The following is a 20020-nucleotide window of genomic DNA, read 5'->3' on the forward strand; positions in this document are numbered from 1 at the left end:
TCCAGTGGGGATGCAAAGACCAGGCTCCAGTTCTCAAAGGCCCTGAAACTCCTCTGTGGTAGTCCAATATAATATGTACACGTGCAAAATGCACAAACCAAGACAAGGCATCCTAGGGTGAAGTGCCCACAGAGAAATCCAGATTAAGTGCTACTGAGTTCCCAGAAGGGAAGATATTAAACCATAAACATTCACGTAAGAGGCAGGAATTGATGTGGACCTTGAAAAAAGAGAAGAGATAGTAAAATACACTGGGCTTGTGACTGGGCACTGGGAAAAAGATGAGGGGGGAATTTACAGAGCACGGTCTGGAACACTGAGGAAGCTGGTTAGAAGGGAACCCATGAAAAGAGAGGAGTGTTGGAGCCTCTGGAGGGCCATGGAGGTTGGGCTATGGAGACCTTGAATTGCAGTCTAACAAGGCTTGGGTTTACATGGTGGAAATGGAGATCCATGAAGGTTGCAGAGCAGAAGGAACACAGGCCCCTACGTGGACAGAATGATCTATGTGCATTAGGATATCCCATAATTAGGGAGGCCTGGTGGTATGAACCAGTCTGGAACCTACTGTGATAGCCTGAGCTACAGATGAAGAATTGGGAAGGCAAAGTACAGGTGTGTTTCAGGAGATATTTATGGGAACATCTTTTGAATTAGAATATATTTGAGGCACACTGTGCAGAGAACAATTGTTCTTCATATCCATTCATTTACCTGTCTCATTTTATGCATGAATAAACAGGCTGAATATATAGCAAATAACTACAAGACTAAATCTGTCAATTGGATTATGCATAAAACTCTCCACATTACTGGGGGGAAAAACCCCAAAATAAAACAAATGAAATACCCCAAACACGTGTTGAGTACACAGTAGTTGCTTAAAAAATGTTGGCTGAATTTGTATATAAACTCCTATAATAAACTTCAAGAAAATTAGCTAAAATCTCTAAAGCTAGCAAATAGGTTGAAAGCCAAAATTTTCCTTCACAGTTATTTTGGACAGCTTTCTGTGGCAAAAGTTATTATATGAAACAAATATATTTACCTTTTATCACTAGGAGAAATACAAAGAATTTGTTCATAGAAAAATGCTTGATAAAACTGAATGCTCAGAGGAGTTTTATATTGAGTATTTCTTTTATGTTTGAATCATTATTGTGAATATGTCAGGACTTCAGTTTTAATTAATAGATTCTACTGGATAAAAAGGGAATCAGAAAAACCAAGACAAAATTTGCACTATACTTTTCTGTCGGCTGAAGTCCAGACTGACACACTAAATACATATGTCACTTATTTATTAAGTCTGCGTGAGGTCTGGTTTAAATAAACAATCAAATGGAAAATTAGCTGGGTAATTTCAAAAGAAGGGGGAAAAAAAGTCAGTTAAGCAGTGCAATGAAGCTTGAGTAGATCAGAAGAAACTAAAACCCCGGCTTGGTAGATGCTGATACTGGTTTGCATGGAGGAGTTATTTTGTTAAAAGGAAGTAAAACCGCTTCATAAAATGTGTTGTCCTGTGATATGAAAAGCATTGGGCCAGTGTGCGAAAATGGAAATGCTTCATGGAGGCTCTGAGAAAAGTTTTTTTTTTTTTTAAAAAACATTTTCTACAGTAAACTCAGAAATTCCAACAAAGCCTACATCTTTTTACTCGCATTTTAAATAATAACTTGGGGCAGCAGTAGGGAAAACAAAAAACAACTAAACATACATTTCAGTTTTTAATCCAATAAATGCCTAAATATGAAAAAAGTTGATTTGAAAAGCATTCTATTTTCCTCTTGGAATATTTCCTGTTATTTGGAAATTATGCCATTTTTAGAAGATTACTCATATTTTAAGGTGTTTACATACTGAATGTAAAATATTGTGAACCACGATGACACTTCTTAAATTCATATTTTTAGAGCATCAAGTTATTTTTAAGAACAAATAAATTCTGCCTTTTACCGACGAATTTCTGCTCTTTTTAGCATATTGTGCCAGCTAGCATTTTGGAGCCGTATAATAACCATTTCTGTTTCCAGCCACCAAGTTGTTATTCTTCTGGCATAATATAGATTCAGGAATGCAAGACTGAGGATCCTAAACCAGTGATATAGAAACCTATCATTTGAAAATCAATGATGAATACATGCGTGTGGTTTGCTGCTAAGAAGAGCCTGCATTTAAACCAGCTCGGAAACCACGGCCTCCTCCTCACTCCGAACGCTGTGGCCTGCATTGAGGCTGTTGTCCTATCATAAGATAAATTCACCATACAGAACAGTCTTGTTCAAAGTCCAGGGTCAGAGAGGTGGGAAACACTACCTCGCAATAACCTTCTAATATACAGATTCAACCTTGCTTCATGCTATGTTTTAAAATGATCCTCCGCCTGAACAATTATCAATTTAGATGTGACTGTATACAGATGTCACATTCCCTGGACCACTTAAAAGCACAAAAATTATAAAGCATGAGTGAATGGATTTCCTGATTATAGATTATAAGAAAATGAAGAACAGACCAACTTTAGAGTCAGTTTGTTTTATAGTTTCATTTGATTAAAAATATTGTTTCACATAACATAAAACAACTTAAGCATTCACGATATAATTTGGATGAAGGATAAGGGAATCTACCTCAATTGGTTACAAGTTTCTAAACACTCATATTAAACTAGTATAAATATACAGAACTTGAAATGTGGTGTTAGGAGAAAAAAAAATTTTTTCTCTCCAGTTAACTTGAAAACACTTGCTTTTTTTTTTTTTTTTTATTGACTCCTATTTTAAGAAGTTGTAAATTCAAAGAACATATTCCTGGCTTAAGCTGTAGTAAGGAGGACATTTTGCCTTGTCTCACAGAGCTCAATTGAGCACGCAGCTCTCTTTGAGCCCAAAGTTCTAAAACTTTCTCTTATTTGGATATTTAGACATTATGAGTCTTTTCACTAGTTTTTTTTCCCCTTTTTTCTGGAACTTTCAGTTATAAATACAAGCATATAAAAAGCTATTATGCATAAAACAGAAACTAATCCTTATGGACCAAGACTAATGTTTTCATGGGCACAATCTTTTTTTCAGTCTCCCAAATTGTCTTTTTGACTATTCCCTTTTCCTCTTCCAACTCTATACCCAATCAGATACCAAATCTTGTTACTTTTTCTTCAAAAATGTCTCTCTCCATGTCCACTGCCACCATCCTGGTTTGGCTTTCATCACCATTTGACTAGGTTTTTCAATAACCCCCATGTGGTTCCCTGGTTTCTAGTTGAACAGTTCTTCACCGGGCCTTAAGATGGACTTCAGGAAGACTGTGAGCTCCTTAAGCCGTAGGCAAACTTATGTGCATATTTGTGATATTAAATCTAATGTACAGTCCCAACCTACCCAGGGAAATATTTTTAAAGTACTGCTTCCATCATGTTCCTTTTTCAGATCACACGGAACACTGGTGAGTCAGTGCCCTATGTGGCTCTCAGGACTCAGCAGAGTTTGACCCATTCTATCTATCTAACATTATTTCCAAAGGCCATAGCCAAACACATGGTCCTCTGAAAATGCTTCAGTCTTTGTTCTAACAGTTCTATAACCTGTGTTTGCCCTTCTGTTTGATGCAAATTCATTTTTTAAGGATCAGCGAATGTCCTAACTCTTTCATGATGCCTTTCAGACCATTTCAGTCCACTCTGAACTCACTCTCCTCTAAGATCTTGTTGAAATTAGAGGCAGGGATGCTATGTAGAGTACTAGCATTTTAAGTGTTTCAAGTGAGCACAAAATGGATTCACAAAATATGCTTAAAAATTAAGAATTATTCAGGAATGGTACTAAAAGTTAAGTGACTGAAGGAATGTGAGATGAGAACTGAAAAATGTAATGAGTAACTTATTAATTTCAAACATCGAGGGACTCTCCTCTTTACGCTACTTGAGAAAATTTTCTTGAGATAATAATTACATACTGATGACCAAGCACACCACTGAGACAAACTGCTTATCAACCATATAATATGCAAGTCAGGAAATCCTGCAAGTGCTCACCCACTAAATTTGTTTATAGAGAGTTAATTGAAGCTTCCTTTCCCACCTGTTACATCTATTAATCATTTCAAAGTACATTACCTTAGCTAACTGCAAGTGGTAGAATCGAATAAAGCAGAATTTTTCCCTGAGGAAAAAGAAAATGCTTAGACATTGGATCTTTTCCTCTACACTGACAAGTGTTTATTGCCATGGTTGTCTCTATACCAAGATAAATTTCAACAGTAATTTACTCACATAGACTTTCTACCAAAAGATGGGCTATATGAGATCCTAGGAAAAAGAATGGTGAAAGGGTGGCAATTAAGACTGAATAGGATTTCATCAGATGGTTCAAAGGGAGACTTCCTGCAGAGAGAGAATGCAGGAGCAATCTCAGAGTCATGACGATATTTGAGAAGAACAAACATTTCTATGAAGATGCAGCACTGCATGTTTTAGAGTATGAAATTTTCAGAAGTTGGAAAAGTAAGCTTGGCTAAGACAAGCCTCTCAGGTCATGCTAATTTTATACTGAACTTCATACTATAGAAAATGAACAGCCAGAGTTGGTTTGTGAGTGGTAAATGACATCGTTAACTCTGTGTGTGAGGAAAATAATAGCGGCAGTGGAAATGATAGATTAAAGGGGGTCAGGGTGCTGCTAGGGAAGGTAGTTAGGATGCACCTGCCATGGAACACACGAGGAATGAGGTCTCGACGAGGCAGCAGAGATGCGAACATTTACAGGGCAGAGGGGAGTCAAGAACAAAAGAAAAAAATAAAGCAGATAAATCCAAGTTCTAGTCATGAGATCTCCATCAGAGTTCCTCCAACCACAATGAGCCTTAGTTTTCTCAATGCTAAGCAATGATTTCATAAGTGAGAAAGAAGCTTAAAATTCATCTGAATCAGAGACTTCCACATACTCACCTGAGGCAGCCATCATGACGGCTGCAATATTAATAATAGCATACATACCCTTTATATAGTGTTATTTAGCAATAATAGTAATTACATAAAGCATACTCATTAAGTACCCTGAAAAGTACTAGGCACTTAGTAACTGCTATATAAGTGTTTGCTATTATACATAGATAGAAAAGACCTTTAAATGCTTACAACGACAACCGTGTGAGATACTAATACCCTCCCTGGGTTACATAATGAGAAAAATGAAGAACAGAGAGGTCCAGTAGCTCAATGTCCAACAGTGATCAACTGATAGAGCCATGATTTGAACCAGCAGTGTGTCCAGAGTCCATACTCTGAAGTACACTGCCCTGCTCCTTGAGAGTCGAACACACTTTGAGATTTTGAAAACCCTTCTATGTCAAATCTTATTCTAACACTACAGAATACAAATGAAGTGTGAGACCTGAAAGAGACATGAGACTAAAGGTCCTCTTGTGCCAGAGGTGATGTGGAAGCTTGAGAAACACCCTCCGTGGCCCAAATAACTGTTCTCGTTCAGAAGTTGCTGACCTTATGTAGGAAGGCACAGAATGGTGATGTTACAAACCATATTTCTGGTCTCTCTCTGGATAAATAAATATTTACAAACAGGAAATACTGGGTTTAACTACACTAAATGTCAGAGCAATTGTCTAACTTTCGTGTGCTATTCAACTGGATGATTAAATATGCTTTGAAAAAGAGATTTTGTAGTATTTTAGTCAATATTCTTCTCTCCTGTAACAGAGGGTAAAGATGTTTACCTGCCTATTGTCAATTTAAGAGACCATCTTCCATCAGAACCACTTAACACAATAGTGAAATGCCCAGTATTTTATAGTATCTGTTATTAGTTGTTATCTGGAAAATAATTTCTCATATATAGGTGTATAAAATTAATTTTGTTTAGTAATTTATTAATGACATCTTAATTTGGGGAATTTGAAGCAAAAAGCCATGGGAAAACATTAAGTTGAACATATAGCTGAACTTCTGATATATTGATTTTTTGCTTTTACTTTAGCAAAATATTTTACCAATCTAGGTTTCCTTTTTCTTTCATTAGAACAATTTTGAAAACATTTACAAGCATACTTGTCTTGTTAAACTAGAGATGTCACATACATTATAATGCCCATTACCATCAAGTAATTTTATATTTGACTTTTTTAAGGTTTTAAGATAAATTAGTTTTCAATATCAGGACATTGTTTGGTGTCTCAAATAAGCTTATGTCTTTTTACAGAAAATGCTTTGAAATTATATACAGTAGACTTGCTCATACAACTCACTACTCTACTGGAAGCGACACACTTAAAATAGTTTTAGTGGACAAATATTATGACCTTCTAGACTTCAGCCCTATATGCACTTTGACCTGAATGCCTGAAACCCTGCTAACAGTGGTAGTACTTATAAGTTATTCAGCTGTTGTGAAACACAGGTTTATTTTTTGTAGTTGTAGTGTTTTTGTCTTTAGGGAAAAGGAGATCTTCTTCATGGGATAGCTCTAAGGGAAAAGGCAACCACAAAACATCTGGAGGTCAGAAATCTGGGAATGATGAAAAATTCAATATGTCTACTATTGAATGGGGGCAAATCAAATTTCTGATTATGATTATGGTTGTGATCCTTAAACAGAAAACTGTCTTCATTCTATCTGGGGGTTTCTTAGGGAAATAATACAATAATGCATAATGTCAGACTAAGAAGAAACTCCTGTGAAACCTCAGCGCCTTTTGTGGTGTAGTCTTAGAAAAAATACCCCAAGAATACACCAAAGCCCAGGCTATTTTTGGTTGTACCAGTCAGAGGGTAGCAGACATTCTAAAAAGGACTTGTCTCTTTTGCTTGACCATGTCACCCTGATGTTGAACCAGACCTTCATGGATTTCATATCTACCCCACTTGTCCTTGATGTTTCTTGGCTGTGTTTTGTTTAGTATCTTTTGTGAAAGCAAGTCTATCTGCTAACTAGATACTGAACTTTAAACATTCAGCACATACAATAAGCTCTGGATTGTGAGATAGAAATTTTCTCTAAGATCAAGAGTCCATGTGATAAAGTTGGCTTGTGGTGGCAAGCCACTCGCTCATTTGTCCTAACAGTCATGTGGGTTGGGAAGGATCATCTCAATTTTTGACAGATGAGGAAACTGAGGTTCAGGGAGCTTCTGTGACTTGTCAGTAAGTGGGAGAGTTTTGATTTACTCCAAAACACACTACATTGTTACAAAGGCCAGATGTTTCCTATTTAGAATGCATCCTTATAGTCTTCCCTCTCTCTGAATACAGGCTCCATTTGCAAATAAGGAAGAAATTAACAATCTGATGTTTCCAGTAAAAAAGGCACTCAAAATATCGTTCTGCTTTTGAGTACTGATTTGCTGAAGGGATAGGTTTTTTTTTTTTTTTTTTTTTTAATTTTATTAGTTTCAGGTGCAAAAGACAAAGCAATACTTAGACGTTTATCATTTATATGAAGGGATAGTTTTTAATTGCACCACAAAAATGATATTGAACCTTGCTATCTTCAAAAAATTCCACTTAACAATGAGTGATAGATTTATGACTCACTTAATTGTTCACTTCTTGTGATTTTGGGGGCTGTCTCTTTGCTAAAAATGAGGGGGTGTGTTCATTATTGACATAATCGCTCATTCTTTCAGTCATTTTTATAAACAAAAATATTGAGACAGTATAAATTAGAGAGAACGTGACAGAAGAGAATGAATAATCACTTGTGATTTTAACATTTACACAACTGCTGCAAACACATCAGAAGATCATAATGTTCAAAGTGAAATGTGTTGCACTGTACTGCACTGCACTCCCATTCTGCCTCAGATTTATTAATGTATCGTCTTTACTCCCACCCTTGAGGGTAGAGGCTGTCACAGACATCTCTGTGAAGCCTACTAATGCATGCACATTGAATAAATATCACTGGAACTGCGTTAAACTAAGCTTTATCTTTTGCTTAGGAAATAAAAAATATAAATAATTATAATATTAACAATAGCTAACATTTATTAACAAGCACTTACTCTGGGGTAGAAACAGTGTTAGGGGCCTTGCGTTGGTTATCTGATTTAATTTTCACAACAATCCTGCAAAATGGAAATTCTCAGGATTTTCAAGGGCAAGAATGTCACCCCTAAAATAACTTGTATATCCTATATTTTCCTTGGTTATTTTATTATTCTGAGTATTTGCCTCAGGAATATTTTCCCAAATTATTGCTTGAGCAAACATTTTACTTCAAGATTTTACAGTTTTCTTTGAGTTGCTTAATATTACACTAAAGGTTCCTTTTTCATGATTGTTATGTTAATTAATGTTATCATATCTGAATATGTACACTGACCATAGATTTGGATTCACTATTATTACTATCATAACCTACATTAACTATAGCAGGGTTCCCCCCACACTATAAATACAACAGAATCAGTTCTTGACCATTACTGGAGGTGGTAAGTGGACTCTAAGGTCAAGACATTGTGAAAGGAGGGCAGAGTGTTTAGTAAAACAGTTAGCAAGTAAATATTAAGTTCAGTTAAAACAACAGAAATGGAGCAATAATAAATAAACCCAGTGAATACTTTACACCCAATGGACACATCTATAGTTTAAAAATTGAAATTGTTTATCCAAAGTTTTGGTACAATAATTTCCTTTAGTTTAAAATAAACTAAAGGAATATATTTGATTTGATCTTTCAAGTATGAGACTGTATCATGACGGTAACTCTTTGAATTGAAATTCAAATGAAACATACTATGTAAGTCTAACTGTAAAATTTAAGTGACTGGCAAAGGTTTGTCTAAAAACAGCAAATTATACTCTTGGCCGACAGCTTTGACGTCCTAAAAAGTCCCTGGTAGGTAAAAAATTGATTTCCAAAAGAGGGGTTTTTTAACCACATCCCTCCTTTAGCGTCTGCTGTCTGTTGATGTGCAATTTCATATCACTGACGATTGTTTAAAGAGCTTTTCTTTCCATGTTATCTCCAACTAAAATCTTATGGTGATGACAAAACCAGGGAAGAGAGAAAACAATAGTGTACCAAAAAGAAAAAAAAAACTGCCAAGAGAAAAAAAAGTTGAGTAAAATTAGTGTATTAGGAGGAAATATTAACTGCTTGAATTAATATTAAAAATGTCCAAAGGTTTATTATCAGTCACATTCCTAGGTTAAATCGACGAGATATGAGTGAAGAGACCAATTTTCACATTGCTTTACTGAATGTAACAGAAGGATAGGGGATAAAAACAACATAATTTGTGAGATCAGAAACCATAATATACCAAGGGCTCTAAAATCTGCTAATACACTCTCTAGGAAGTTATAATTTGAAGATTTGTTTTTCCCTCCAGAGATCAAACTTCTTAAGAAACAAGTCAAGCCAAAGAGGTTGAAAGCAGATTCTACGATATCCTGACTTAGCCTGTAACATTCTTCATTTGTCTTCTCTTTGATTTGCCTCTCTCAGTTCAGTATTAACCCCTAGAGAATGGTGTCAAGGGACTCCTTTTTTAGTAATTTTTCAGGTCTTGTATATGGAAAGTAGACAGTGATTTTCTTGGCAGTGACCATGTATCACGTGCTGTATATCATCCAACTAGAGAAATAGGTATTTTTCTTTTCTTTAATAAATCTAGATAACCTTGGTTTGGGTTAAAAATATCACTGTTACTTAATTTCATAGATATTAATAAAGCAATGCTGTTGGATCTTTATTTATGTTTTGGGTGAACTCCCAAGGTAAAACTGAAAATAAATTCAGAAGTTTTATTCAGAACAATTCAATTTAACAGAATAAAACTTTCAAAACAAGAATCCAACTATTAATTTAGGTATCTTTCACATGCTGCTTAATAATATTTTAAAATATAACATAAAATTATGTTTCTATACTAACAAAAGTAGTCTTCTTATTTGAGAGCAACTAAATGATATCCCTCCTGCACACTTTCTTGAGAACTGCAATCTAAATTTGTGTTTCGTTAGGCAACAAAAATGTAAACTTGTTAAAGCAAATCCTTTTAGGCTAAATTTTTAACCACTTCACTCATATTTTAAATCACTGGGTAAGAATTTCAGAGAAGTCTCTTTTGACTGATAAGATAAGTCAGCTGAGAAATTTTTGATAAGTATTCTCAAAAACAAAAACTTGGAAAGCAGTGATACTGGTACAGAATAATTAAACATTGTATGACCCTTTCCTCTCCTTACTTAGATCTATTTTATAATATGATAAAATTTTCTTTTTCATTGCTAAATGAATTTAGAGAGAAGTCATATAAGTAAATTTTTATAATTATATGATCATAACACATTGTGTATAAGTGGACACTAAAGATATTTGTGTCTTGGGGTGGCTAGGTAGCTCAGTTGGTTAGAGCGCAAGTTCTTAGCAATGGGGTTGCCAGTTCAATTCCCACATGGGCCAGTGAGCTGCGCCCTCCACAACTAGATTGAAGATAATGAGCTGCCGCTGAGCTGCCCGAGGGGTGAGGGGCGGCTGGATGACTCTGTTGGTTAGAGCGCGAGCTCTCAACAACAAGGTTGCCGGTTCAATTCCCGCATGGGATGGTGGGCTGTGCCCCCTGCAACTAAAGATTGAAAACGGCGACTGGACTTGGAGCTGAGCTGCACCCTCCACAACTAGATTGAAGGTCGATGACTTGGAGCTGATGGGCCCTGGAGAAACACATTGTTCCCCAATATTTCCCAATAAAAAAAAGAGAATTAAAGAACAATCTTAAAAAAAAAAAAAAGGTATTTGTGTCTTATCCCCAATGTGAATATACAGTTTAAAGGTTCTAAGTCTAAGGTCTTGCTAGAAGGAGTTTTTTCAGAGTCTGGAAGCCAGGTCTCCTTTTCACTGCTCAGTGGTTTATCCACAGCAGCACATCAAATCTCCATGTATTTAGCTGATATAAATTAAGAATTCTAGAAGTGACAATGCTTGACAACCAAATGCATAAAATAGTAAACAATTGACAATCAAAATAAAGAAACAGCTGTTAGTTTCTTTTTACATAAAATTATATCTAATTTACAATAAATGCCAATTAAAATTATTAACCAATATACATAAATCTCCTTTGCCTTATTGTCAAATAGCTATGTAGATTGTAAAATTCTCTTAAATTTTCAGAGATTCCTAAAGGTTCTCTCTCTCTGTCTCTCTCTCTTCCCTCTATCTCCAGTCTGAATCATGAATCAGTAAATCCTTGAGCATACGGGTACTTTCTACTCAATAAAAACCATGATATCAAAGTGAAAACAAAGGGTACTAATAGGACAGTGAATAATCCAACATAAGGTATTGCTATGTTAATGGTTATTTCTATTAAATCTAATAATTATGAAAACTCAACTGAACTTGATCTTACAATCATCAATAACCACTAAAATTAGCATGTTAAAAGCTTTAATGTGCAGAGATATGACAAAATGTACTTTTAAGAGCAGTGACTTTTCATTTTGCTTGTTGAGAGGAAAGGATTAAGTAGTGGATGAGTAACTGTCAACTGAAACCCAGAAATGTCACTATTACTAATGTGTTATAATGACTTGCTGTATATTTCCCTTATACCGAGAGTACAACTCCATCCCGTTACTTCTTTATCACCGCTTGCCTTCATCTTTGAAATTACTTCAATTTGAGTGATAAGAGGTTCGGTGTTTTAAGAGGTGATTTGTGAAGGTCTGAGATACCAACCCACATTCCATTTACTGCTATATATCAGTTCTTTACGTTTTCCACTAAGTATGTTAGAGAAGTTAGTAAAACTTTATTGTCCAGTGGTGCTCAGCCATGTAATCAAATAATTAATTTGCTATTCATTGTACACAGTATCAGAAGACTACATTAGTTTTGTGAATTACAGATCAAGGGCTCATCTTTTTGTATTTAAAATTACATTTTTTTCTTTGAAGTATTCTTTCCATTTTTCACATCAATACTATTAGAATTTTATGTGTATAAAAATCAGCTTTTCCTTTGTACTAGGAATGCATACATAAAGGCAAGCAGCCAAGATTACTGTCTGGAAAGTGGCAGCACACTACAGCAGTGAAGAGCCCGGACTCTGGAGACAGACTGCCTGGGTCCCACGTTGGCCAGTTACTGAACCTCTCTGTACCTCATTCCCACCATCTCCAGAAGGGCATAATATGATATCTATGTGAAAGGGCTGTTACAAGAATAAATGTTACTTTTCGTGAAGCACATAGTGAGAGCAATCTAAGTGTTTGCTATTATTAGAGTTGGAGTGCAGGGTTCTTGATGGCAGTGGCAGAGGTAAGAAGGTTTAAGACTGGAGAGTAGGTTGGGCCAGAGATAAGAGACTCACAGTTAATTCTGAGTAAGTTGGGAAGCCATTGCTAGATTTTAGGCATGTGAATGATGACTTACAATTAGTTTAAGGCTTTGAGAGAGACTAATCAGTCATGGGGAGACTGGAGTGGGATGTAATGTGAAGCAGGGAGATGAATTAGGGGGCTCTAGAAACAGTCCTGGGGCATTAGTACAAGACTGACCCAGGGCAGTGGGATAGGAATGGAGAAAAAGGGGTACATTTAGAAAACAGCTTGGTGGCAGAGGAGGTGACTTGCCAGATGAGATGAGGGAGAGGGATAGTTCAGGGACTGGATGGGAAAGACATACTTTATGATTGAGCAGAGCTGAAAATGAGAATGCTTATCTCTTTGGGCTTTTGGTATTCACAGACACACAATAAAGGTTAAATTTATTTCCTTCCCTCCTGAGACAATCCCTTTTTTACAAGTTGAGGTGATTTGATTTTGAAAAAAAAAGTTACAAAGACTGAAAATTATTTAACTTAACTGCAGAATCTTGCCACTCGGCCTCAGGGTTTCTAAGTTGATCTGAGACCTTGAATTTCAATGACAATATTCAAAATTTGGAAGATAGCTTTTGTCCATTTTGCTTTAGTTTTCTTTTCTGAAAATGTAGAGACACTCTGGCTGGCCTTGTTTCCCCCTGGTGTTATGTGATTCTCTGACATCAGCACAGATATATTCAGCTTTGACATATGATACTGTCCGGCATAAGAAAGAAGGGAAGACGGCTGAGCTTGTGAGCAGGACATGACAGCTAAGCTCAAGATTAAGTGGCATCTGCAACAGGTGTTCTGTGGCATCAGAGTTGGAAAGCACTTCTTCCTCTATTTTTAAAAAGTGGGGAAGTAACTCTTTCACAACTATACAGAAACTGTGAAAATTATATGCTCATGACTATAAGATACAACCATCAAAATATAATATTTACTGGGGAGGCCAGATAGCTCAGTTGGTTAGAGTGCGGTACTCTTAACAACAAGGTTGCTGGTTCGATCCCCACATGGGCCACTGTGAGCTGTGCCCTCCACAACTACTTGACTTGGAGCTGCTGGGTCCTGGAAAAACACACTTACATAAAAGTTTAAAAAGTATATAATATTTATTACCATGAGGATGGAGCAATGGCATGTCTTTCTTTCTGTTGGCTTCTACTGTTTTTGAAATAGAAGAGTCCCATGCCTGTGGCAGAGGTCCCGAAGTAGGAGGATGAATTTGCTAAGCTTGTAAGATATTTTTAGTTCAATGATACTATCAGCTATATGTGGCTAACTTTTATGCTTACAAGATTGAGCGTCTTCTCTGTCCCTGGAGGGCCATTAAACTTAGCGGACTGTCAGGGAATTGACAATGACAGCATAATTGAACAACCAAATACTTCTCATTTTCAATATAGGATTCTAAAGCATTCTAGCTGCTAAGCAGTAACAAGAGGCCACTTCCATCAAAGCTGAGTAACTCATCCCCCCACCACTCCACATGTTTTTCACTAGTTCTAATAATTTATTGCCACTATTGGCTGTTCCCTTTACAGCAAGCAAATTGATGCAGCAAGATACTGGATAAAATATCATATCTAAACCATCTTTATTTCTTTTTTTTTTCCAATTAAAACTTTATTTTTTAGAGCAGTTTAAGGTTCACAGCAAAATTGAAGGGAAGGTACAGAAATTTCCCATATACTTCCTGCCCCCACACATTTATTACCAACATCCCCTACCAAACTGGTACATTTGTTATAACTGATGAATCTATACTGATCTGACATTATCACCTGCTGTCCACAGTTTACATTATGGTTCACTCTTGGTGTTGTATATTTTGTGGGTTTGGACAAATGTATGATGGCATGTCTCCATCATTATGGTGACATAGAGAGTATTTTCACTGCCCTAAAAATCCTCTTGCTCCACTTATTCGTCTCCCCCCCCACCCCAGGAAAGCCTTTGTCTGTTTTTTTTTACTGAGCTATTTCTTTCTTTCTCTTTTTCTCTTTAATTTTAGGCAATCATTATATACTATGGCAACTAACCCTTTGTCAGCTATATGCATTGGAAATATCTTTATTTACAGTATGCTTTTATAACAGGAGTTTAGTATTTTAAAGGAGTCAAATTTATCAACTGTTTTCTTAATTGCTTTTGTATATTGTTTAACAACACTGTCTCCACCTTCAGATCTTAAGGATATTCTTTTATGCTATCTTCTCAATTTTTAAAATGCTGCTCTACACATTTAGTTTTTAATTCAGTCTAGGGAATGAGGTCAGAATTAAATTTTATTCTTTTCTACACAGATAACTAATTATTCCACCATCATTTTATTACCCCATTTGATCAGCAATGCAACTCCTGACAAATATTAAGTTTCCCTGTTGGCATATGCTTGAACTCTACATTCTATTCCACTGGGCACCTTGTCTATTTAAGTGACAAAATCATATTGTATTAATCACCATAATTTTACAGAAAGTATTAATCTCTTTCTCACCTTGTTCTTTAAAGATTTTTAGGCTACTCTTGTCGTTTACCATATGAATATTAAGGACACTTGTCAAGTTACATATAAAATTCTGATGACATTTTAAATAAACTGTTTTTCTTATGTTACCTTTTTCTTGGTATTTGTGACAACCCAATGCTTAGTTCCCACTGATTCTTTTTAATTATAGTGCTTGGTAGAGACTTGAATCCAAGAAACATTGGCCTGGCTTTGATCTGGTTCTGTAATATTGAGGCTACAAGCCACGAAGTATTTTTTAAAGGGAAAAATGAGCACTTCATTTCAATATCCAGCAAAATAGGACATTAAGATTACTCACTAATCTGACTCTAATTTTAAAAGAAAGATTAAAATAGGAAGCAGTGCCATCAATTTTGTTCAGTAATTCACTGTGTACTTCTAGTAATACTTTTTCTTCATTACTCACTGAATTAGTGACGAGCCAACATCAAAAGTGAGAAGCATTACCCCCAAATGGGTATTTGTAAAATGCTTTTATATAACAATGTTCTTTATTTTCTTTCTTATAATTAGCAGATTATTATATTTGGCGCTGGCAAAATATTTTAATTAGGCTGTCCATGGATATTTCAGTAAATTTGAATTTTTTGACATTTCAAACACAACCTCGTGTCATTCAAGCTTGCTTCCTACTATTTTAAATGTATAGCATGTTCCAGCTTGCAGGAATTACCATGGTTACTTGTTATGCCAACAGTGAACTGCAGTCAGCATTAAAAAGTATTGTGTGCTGTTTTGCCTCTGCATTGAAAATCGCCATCAATATCTCAATAATCACAATAATATGAATTAATACGGAACCCTGGAGAAATGTGACTATGAGTTAATTGGTCCTACTGGAAGAAGTTCTCAAAGAGCTGAAATATATTTAAGGGGCTTTTGGGGGGTACACTGTATTCATATTCTCTAAGAACTCATTTTAATGCCAAATGTGGTTTTATTTTATTAAATTATTGTTGAATGGTTATGATCTCATTACCTCCTTTTCTTTAGAAAAAAAATTCTCCTTTAGAAATGTATAGGAGTTTGGTCCTTCTTTGGGTAGAAAGTGATTCACATTTAATGTGAAATGATTAATCAAGAACTCAAATGGCAAGGCTTGCTTAAGGTACTCACGAATCTAGAGATGGTATTTAGGGTTAAATTGATTTGATAAAAACCCTCAATTCTCTGATTATGTTGAATCACTGAAGTTTTATTAAGGAAAGTTCTAGTTAATAAACAATCTTCTTCTAACTTTCTATCTAGCCACTCCCATCTCAGAAAAGTGCTTTAGAAATTCTTGGCATCATTTTTCCATGCTTCTCACAGATTCCCCCAACTTTGTTCAAAAGACTAACTTCTTGCAAGTCTCCCAGTAAAGGAATCTTGAACAATGATATACATGATATAAACTGTAGCACAGAAGTCTCCACTCACCTGCACTGGTGCCTGCACCGGGTGTGAGGTCTCCACCCATCAGACCACCTACAGATTAAAGAGCAAGATTAAAAGGAGAAAGGCTAAAGGCCCACAGAACAACACACTTTACCTTTAGCAACCTCAATATTTTGTCCTCTCCCAAGAGTCCTAAATTGTGAAGTATTATCTAAGTCAGATGGCTGACATTTGTTTTATTGTGACATGCTGTGCTCAGACATTAAAAATACATTCAATTGCTGACATTTTACAGAATCTTTTTTTCCTAAGAAAAATTACATTTAGGAAACCCTGTCTTTGAATGGTCTCTGAATTTTTATTATTTTCAAGTCTAGTTTTTCCTAAGAGGATTCTATAGAAAGTCAAAAGAAAAAAGAGTAAGGTTTACTGTTATGTTCAAATAATCATACATTTAATATTCAATTCTTTGTAAGTATATTTTATACAATTAATTTTGGGCAGTACTAATTGTTAAGAACTTTGGTCATTCCATGAATCTACCTACAGTGAATGACTTCATTTACTATGTGGATTTTACTTACTGACGCAATAAAATAGGCTGCACTGGTCTCAAATTTAGAAACTTAGGCTTATTCATTGCTAACTTAAGAAAGTACATCGAAATCTGGCAATGTTTATATATGAGAATTGGGATGTTTCAATAAAACATGTAACATAATAATTACTGTTAGTTTTTAAGGAATAAGATTTAGCCAAAAGAATAGAATATCAGCTAGATTACTTTCTAATTGTTTCTAAGTGATACTCTATAATTATTAGTTGGTTCTGGTTTTGGAATTAGAAGAAAATGTTCATTACATTTTAAGAAAATGTTTATTATTTCCAATTGAATAATATTTTGGAAATAAAGTAAGAGATTTTAAAAAATGAATGAACATGAACTCATCAAATAGGAAATTCAACTGCATTTGGGTATGATCTGAAAGGAATACATGATTATTGAAAATTCTTACGAAAACTTTCAATCATATTCGTAAGTAGAGAGAATGGTATAATGAAGCCCTTTACATCTTTTAGTCTCAAGATTTATCAAGATTTTTTTCTCTGGCTGATTTTTATTGTATTTTCTATATAAAGTTTCTGTACTGAATAATAATATACGTTTAGTTTTAATTATAAGGTAGATACTTAAGTACCCTAAAAAATTTCTTTTGTGAATAAGTTGCTTTTAATACAGTTATGTGTGCCTAAAATTTTCCTATGGTGTGCTTTTAAAAAAATAAAATGTAAATATATAATGGTTTGCCGTACATGACTTATAAATACAATTACTTGCATGGTACTTCCTTTGGAAATAGGAAGGATTTGTTTAGTTATATTCAATACACATTTACTTAGTTCCTACTGTGAGCCTGACAAATCAAGAGGACATTTTTCTCTCCAAGGTTTTTAAGTCCAGTGGGGAAATAGACGCATATTCAATACAACACATCATAATGTGTTTTGCTTGATTTGAGTAGTAATAATGGTTGAACTTTTCCTGAGCAATAATTTCTTCCCTCTGGGACACTGTACATTGTTCAACAGCAAGGATCTCTTAGAAGCATAGAAAGAAATTTATGGCAGGTATGTATGTCCTTAAGATATGCTCTTAACTTTGTTTCTGACTTAGTTTTGGTTTTATTTCACACTTCTTATAAATTATGCTATCCTATGATATTTCCTTTTTGCCTAAAATTCTTTCTGGTATAAGTAAGTTACTGTATAAATAAATAAAAATTGAACAAAATAATAACTATGTGGGGTAAACGCTATAAGGGAACACAGGCGAAGGTTTCATAGAAGGGGTGCCTGGAGAGATGGAAGAGGGGAAATGGCATTTTAGGCAGGAGAAGGGCAGAAGCCAAGCATGGAGATAGGATATTTGATATTTCTGTATGGTTAAAATATAGCCACAAGAGGAGATTGGTGACAGAGAGGCTGAACAGATAATTAGCAGATTATGAAAGATTTCAAAAGATACGCAAATGGAGTTACGCTTTATTATGTTGAAGACCTAGTGGTGAAGGAGTATAACAAATGGAAAACTGGAAAACTCAAGATCTTGTAGATAAAATAGCTTTTTCCCCAAGAGTGGCTCCTTCCAATGATTTGCTCACATTGTGTTCTTATGAGGACGTACCTGTGTTACCTGCACTTGGAGGTCGATGTGTTACACCAGGAGACATACTATTCCTCTGCAGAGAAGGGTGGGCCAGTGGCAAAAGGTTGGGGTTTCCCAGTGAGCTGACGGGGTTGCTGTATACCAAGCTGTTATGGCTGGACACTGGGATGGAGACTGGCATCTCAAAGTTGGGAGGTGGAACAGCCTATAGGAGCAGAAACAATATATGGGTAAAAAAATAAAATAGAATAAATCTCTCAAGTACAGACAGCCTTTACTGTTCCAAGAAAAATTTCAAATTCTAAACTGCTTGGTGTCTAGAAGACCATTAAGAAAAGCTCTCAAGATGTTCAGATCATAAATTGATTTCTTTAATGTGCTTAGAACTCTTTCTTTGCAACTATTAGAAAACGTTTCACTTTTGTTTAAAACAAAGCCCCATTTCATTAGACTCCATTGTCTCTGAATTCCATTCTATTAAGTAATAATTGTTCATTTGTGATATCTGAATCTGGTGCCAGAAATGACTGCAAGATCAAAGGTACATGATTGTGATGACTTCACAGAGAAAAAGGAGGATTAAAATGCAAACTGGAGCCTTTGGTTTAATTGCTTATTGAAGCATATTTATGCAGAAGTCTAATGATGTAAAATCATCTCCAGGCTTGTGAATAGTACATATACTTTAATCATCAGTTTTAAAAGTCTGTCTTTTGAAAGTAACTGTGAAGATAATAGACATTTTAACATACAGGATTCAACAGAGCATATATCATTCAGTAATTCATATTACAAAATGATAGTTCAGAATATATGTTGCACTTCATATTTTGGGATATACTGACACTGACAAATGGCAAGACCTGCATCTCAAATGAGACAGTTGGCAAATATTTAGTGAGCTGAAGCTGTGTGGCTATCTAATTAGAGTAATCAGATCCCAATTATTGATTTTTTGGGGTATTATTTTGGCAATTTAAGCAAAGTCATGCTTATTTTTTCTGCTTGCATTAACTAAATAATCAGAGTTGTAACTCCCTCCCTCCATTTTTCCCATTTTTAACATTGTAAATGAAACTACTGTCTGCGTATATTGCCAGAGGACTCATGGTCAGAGCATATAGCATTCTGAATATAAAATGTATGTATGTATGTATGTATGTATGTGTGTATCTAATATGTATATTATAGATGGGGTTTATATAGAACATTCCCTCAGGTATTCTTAAATAAGCCATTATTTTAAATGCATATGTGTATGTGGTTCAAAGTTGTTTTTTTAAAAGTGCTTTTTCCTGTAATCCTAACATCAATTTTTCTTTCACTTGTTGAGTGGCTGTTCTGCATCACACGTCGTGGTTCTACATTTATCCTGCTGATGATTACAATACTATTCTCTACTTATGCTTATGCTCCCTTTATTTCTTAGTTTTATTCTCCCCCTAGTTATCTTTTCTTCCAAGATCTGGGCATGTCGATATTAATAAGAGTAAATGTTTTGTTAACATGTCTTTGATTCTTCATTGTTTGAGAGAAATAAAAATATTCAAGTGCTACATTAACACAGTCTTTATTAGGCTTTATCTGTTATAAACAGGGTAGTAAAAATAATT

At 35.2% G+C, this 20020-nt stretch overlaps 1 protein-coding gene across 25 annotated transcripts in view; it reads right to left on the minus strand.

The window, feature by feature from the left end:
• Nucleotides 1-20020, minus strand: part of MEF2C (myocyte enhancer factor 2C) — a 168028-nt gene that overhangs the window by 14681 nt on the left and 133327 nt on the right. For all 25 annotated transcript variants that reach the window (XM_019734231.3, XM_074328748.2, XM_074328752.2 and 22 more), the window contains 2 exons: nucleotides 18426-18612; nucleotides 16283-16330 (listed from right to left, as the gene is read on the minus strand). In XM_019734231.3, the coding sequence (XP_019589790.1) occupies nucleotides 16283-16330; nucleotides 18426-18612 (235 nt within the window). The remainder of the gene's footprint in view (nucleotides 1-16282; nucleotides 16331-18425; nucleotides 18613-20020) is intronic.

The sequence above is a fragment of the Rhinolophus sinicus genome, chromosome 3 (assembly GCF_057876585.1).
Source record: "Rhinolophus sinicus isolate RSI-liver-muscle chromosome 3, RSI-T2T, whole genome shotgun sequence".
Lineage (NCBI taxonomy): Eukaryota > Metazoa > Chordata > Mammalia > Chiroptera > Rhinolophidae > Rhinolophus > Rhinolophus sinicus.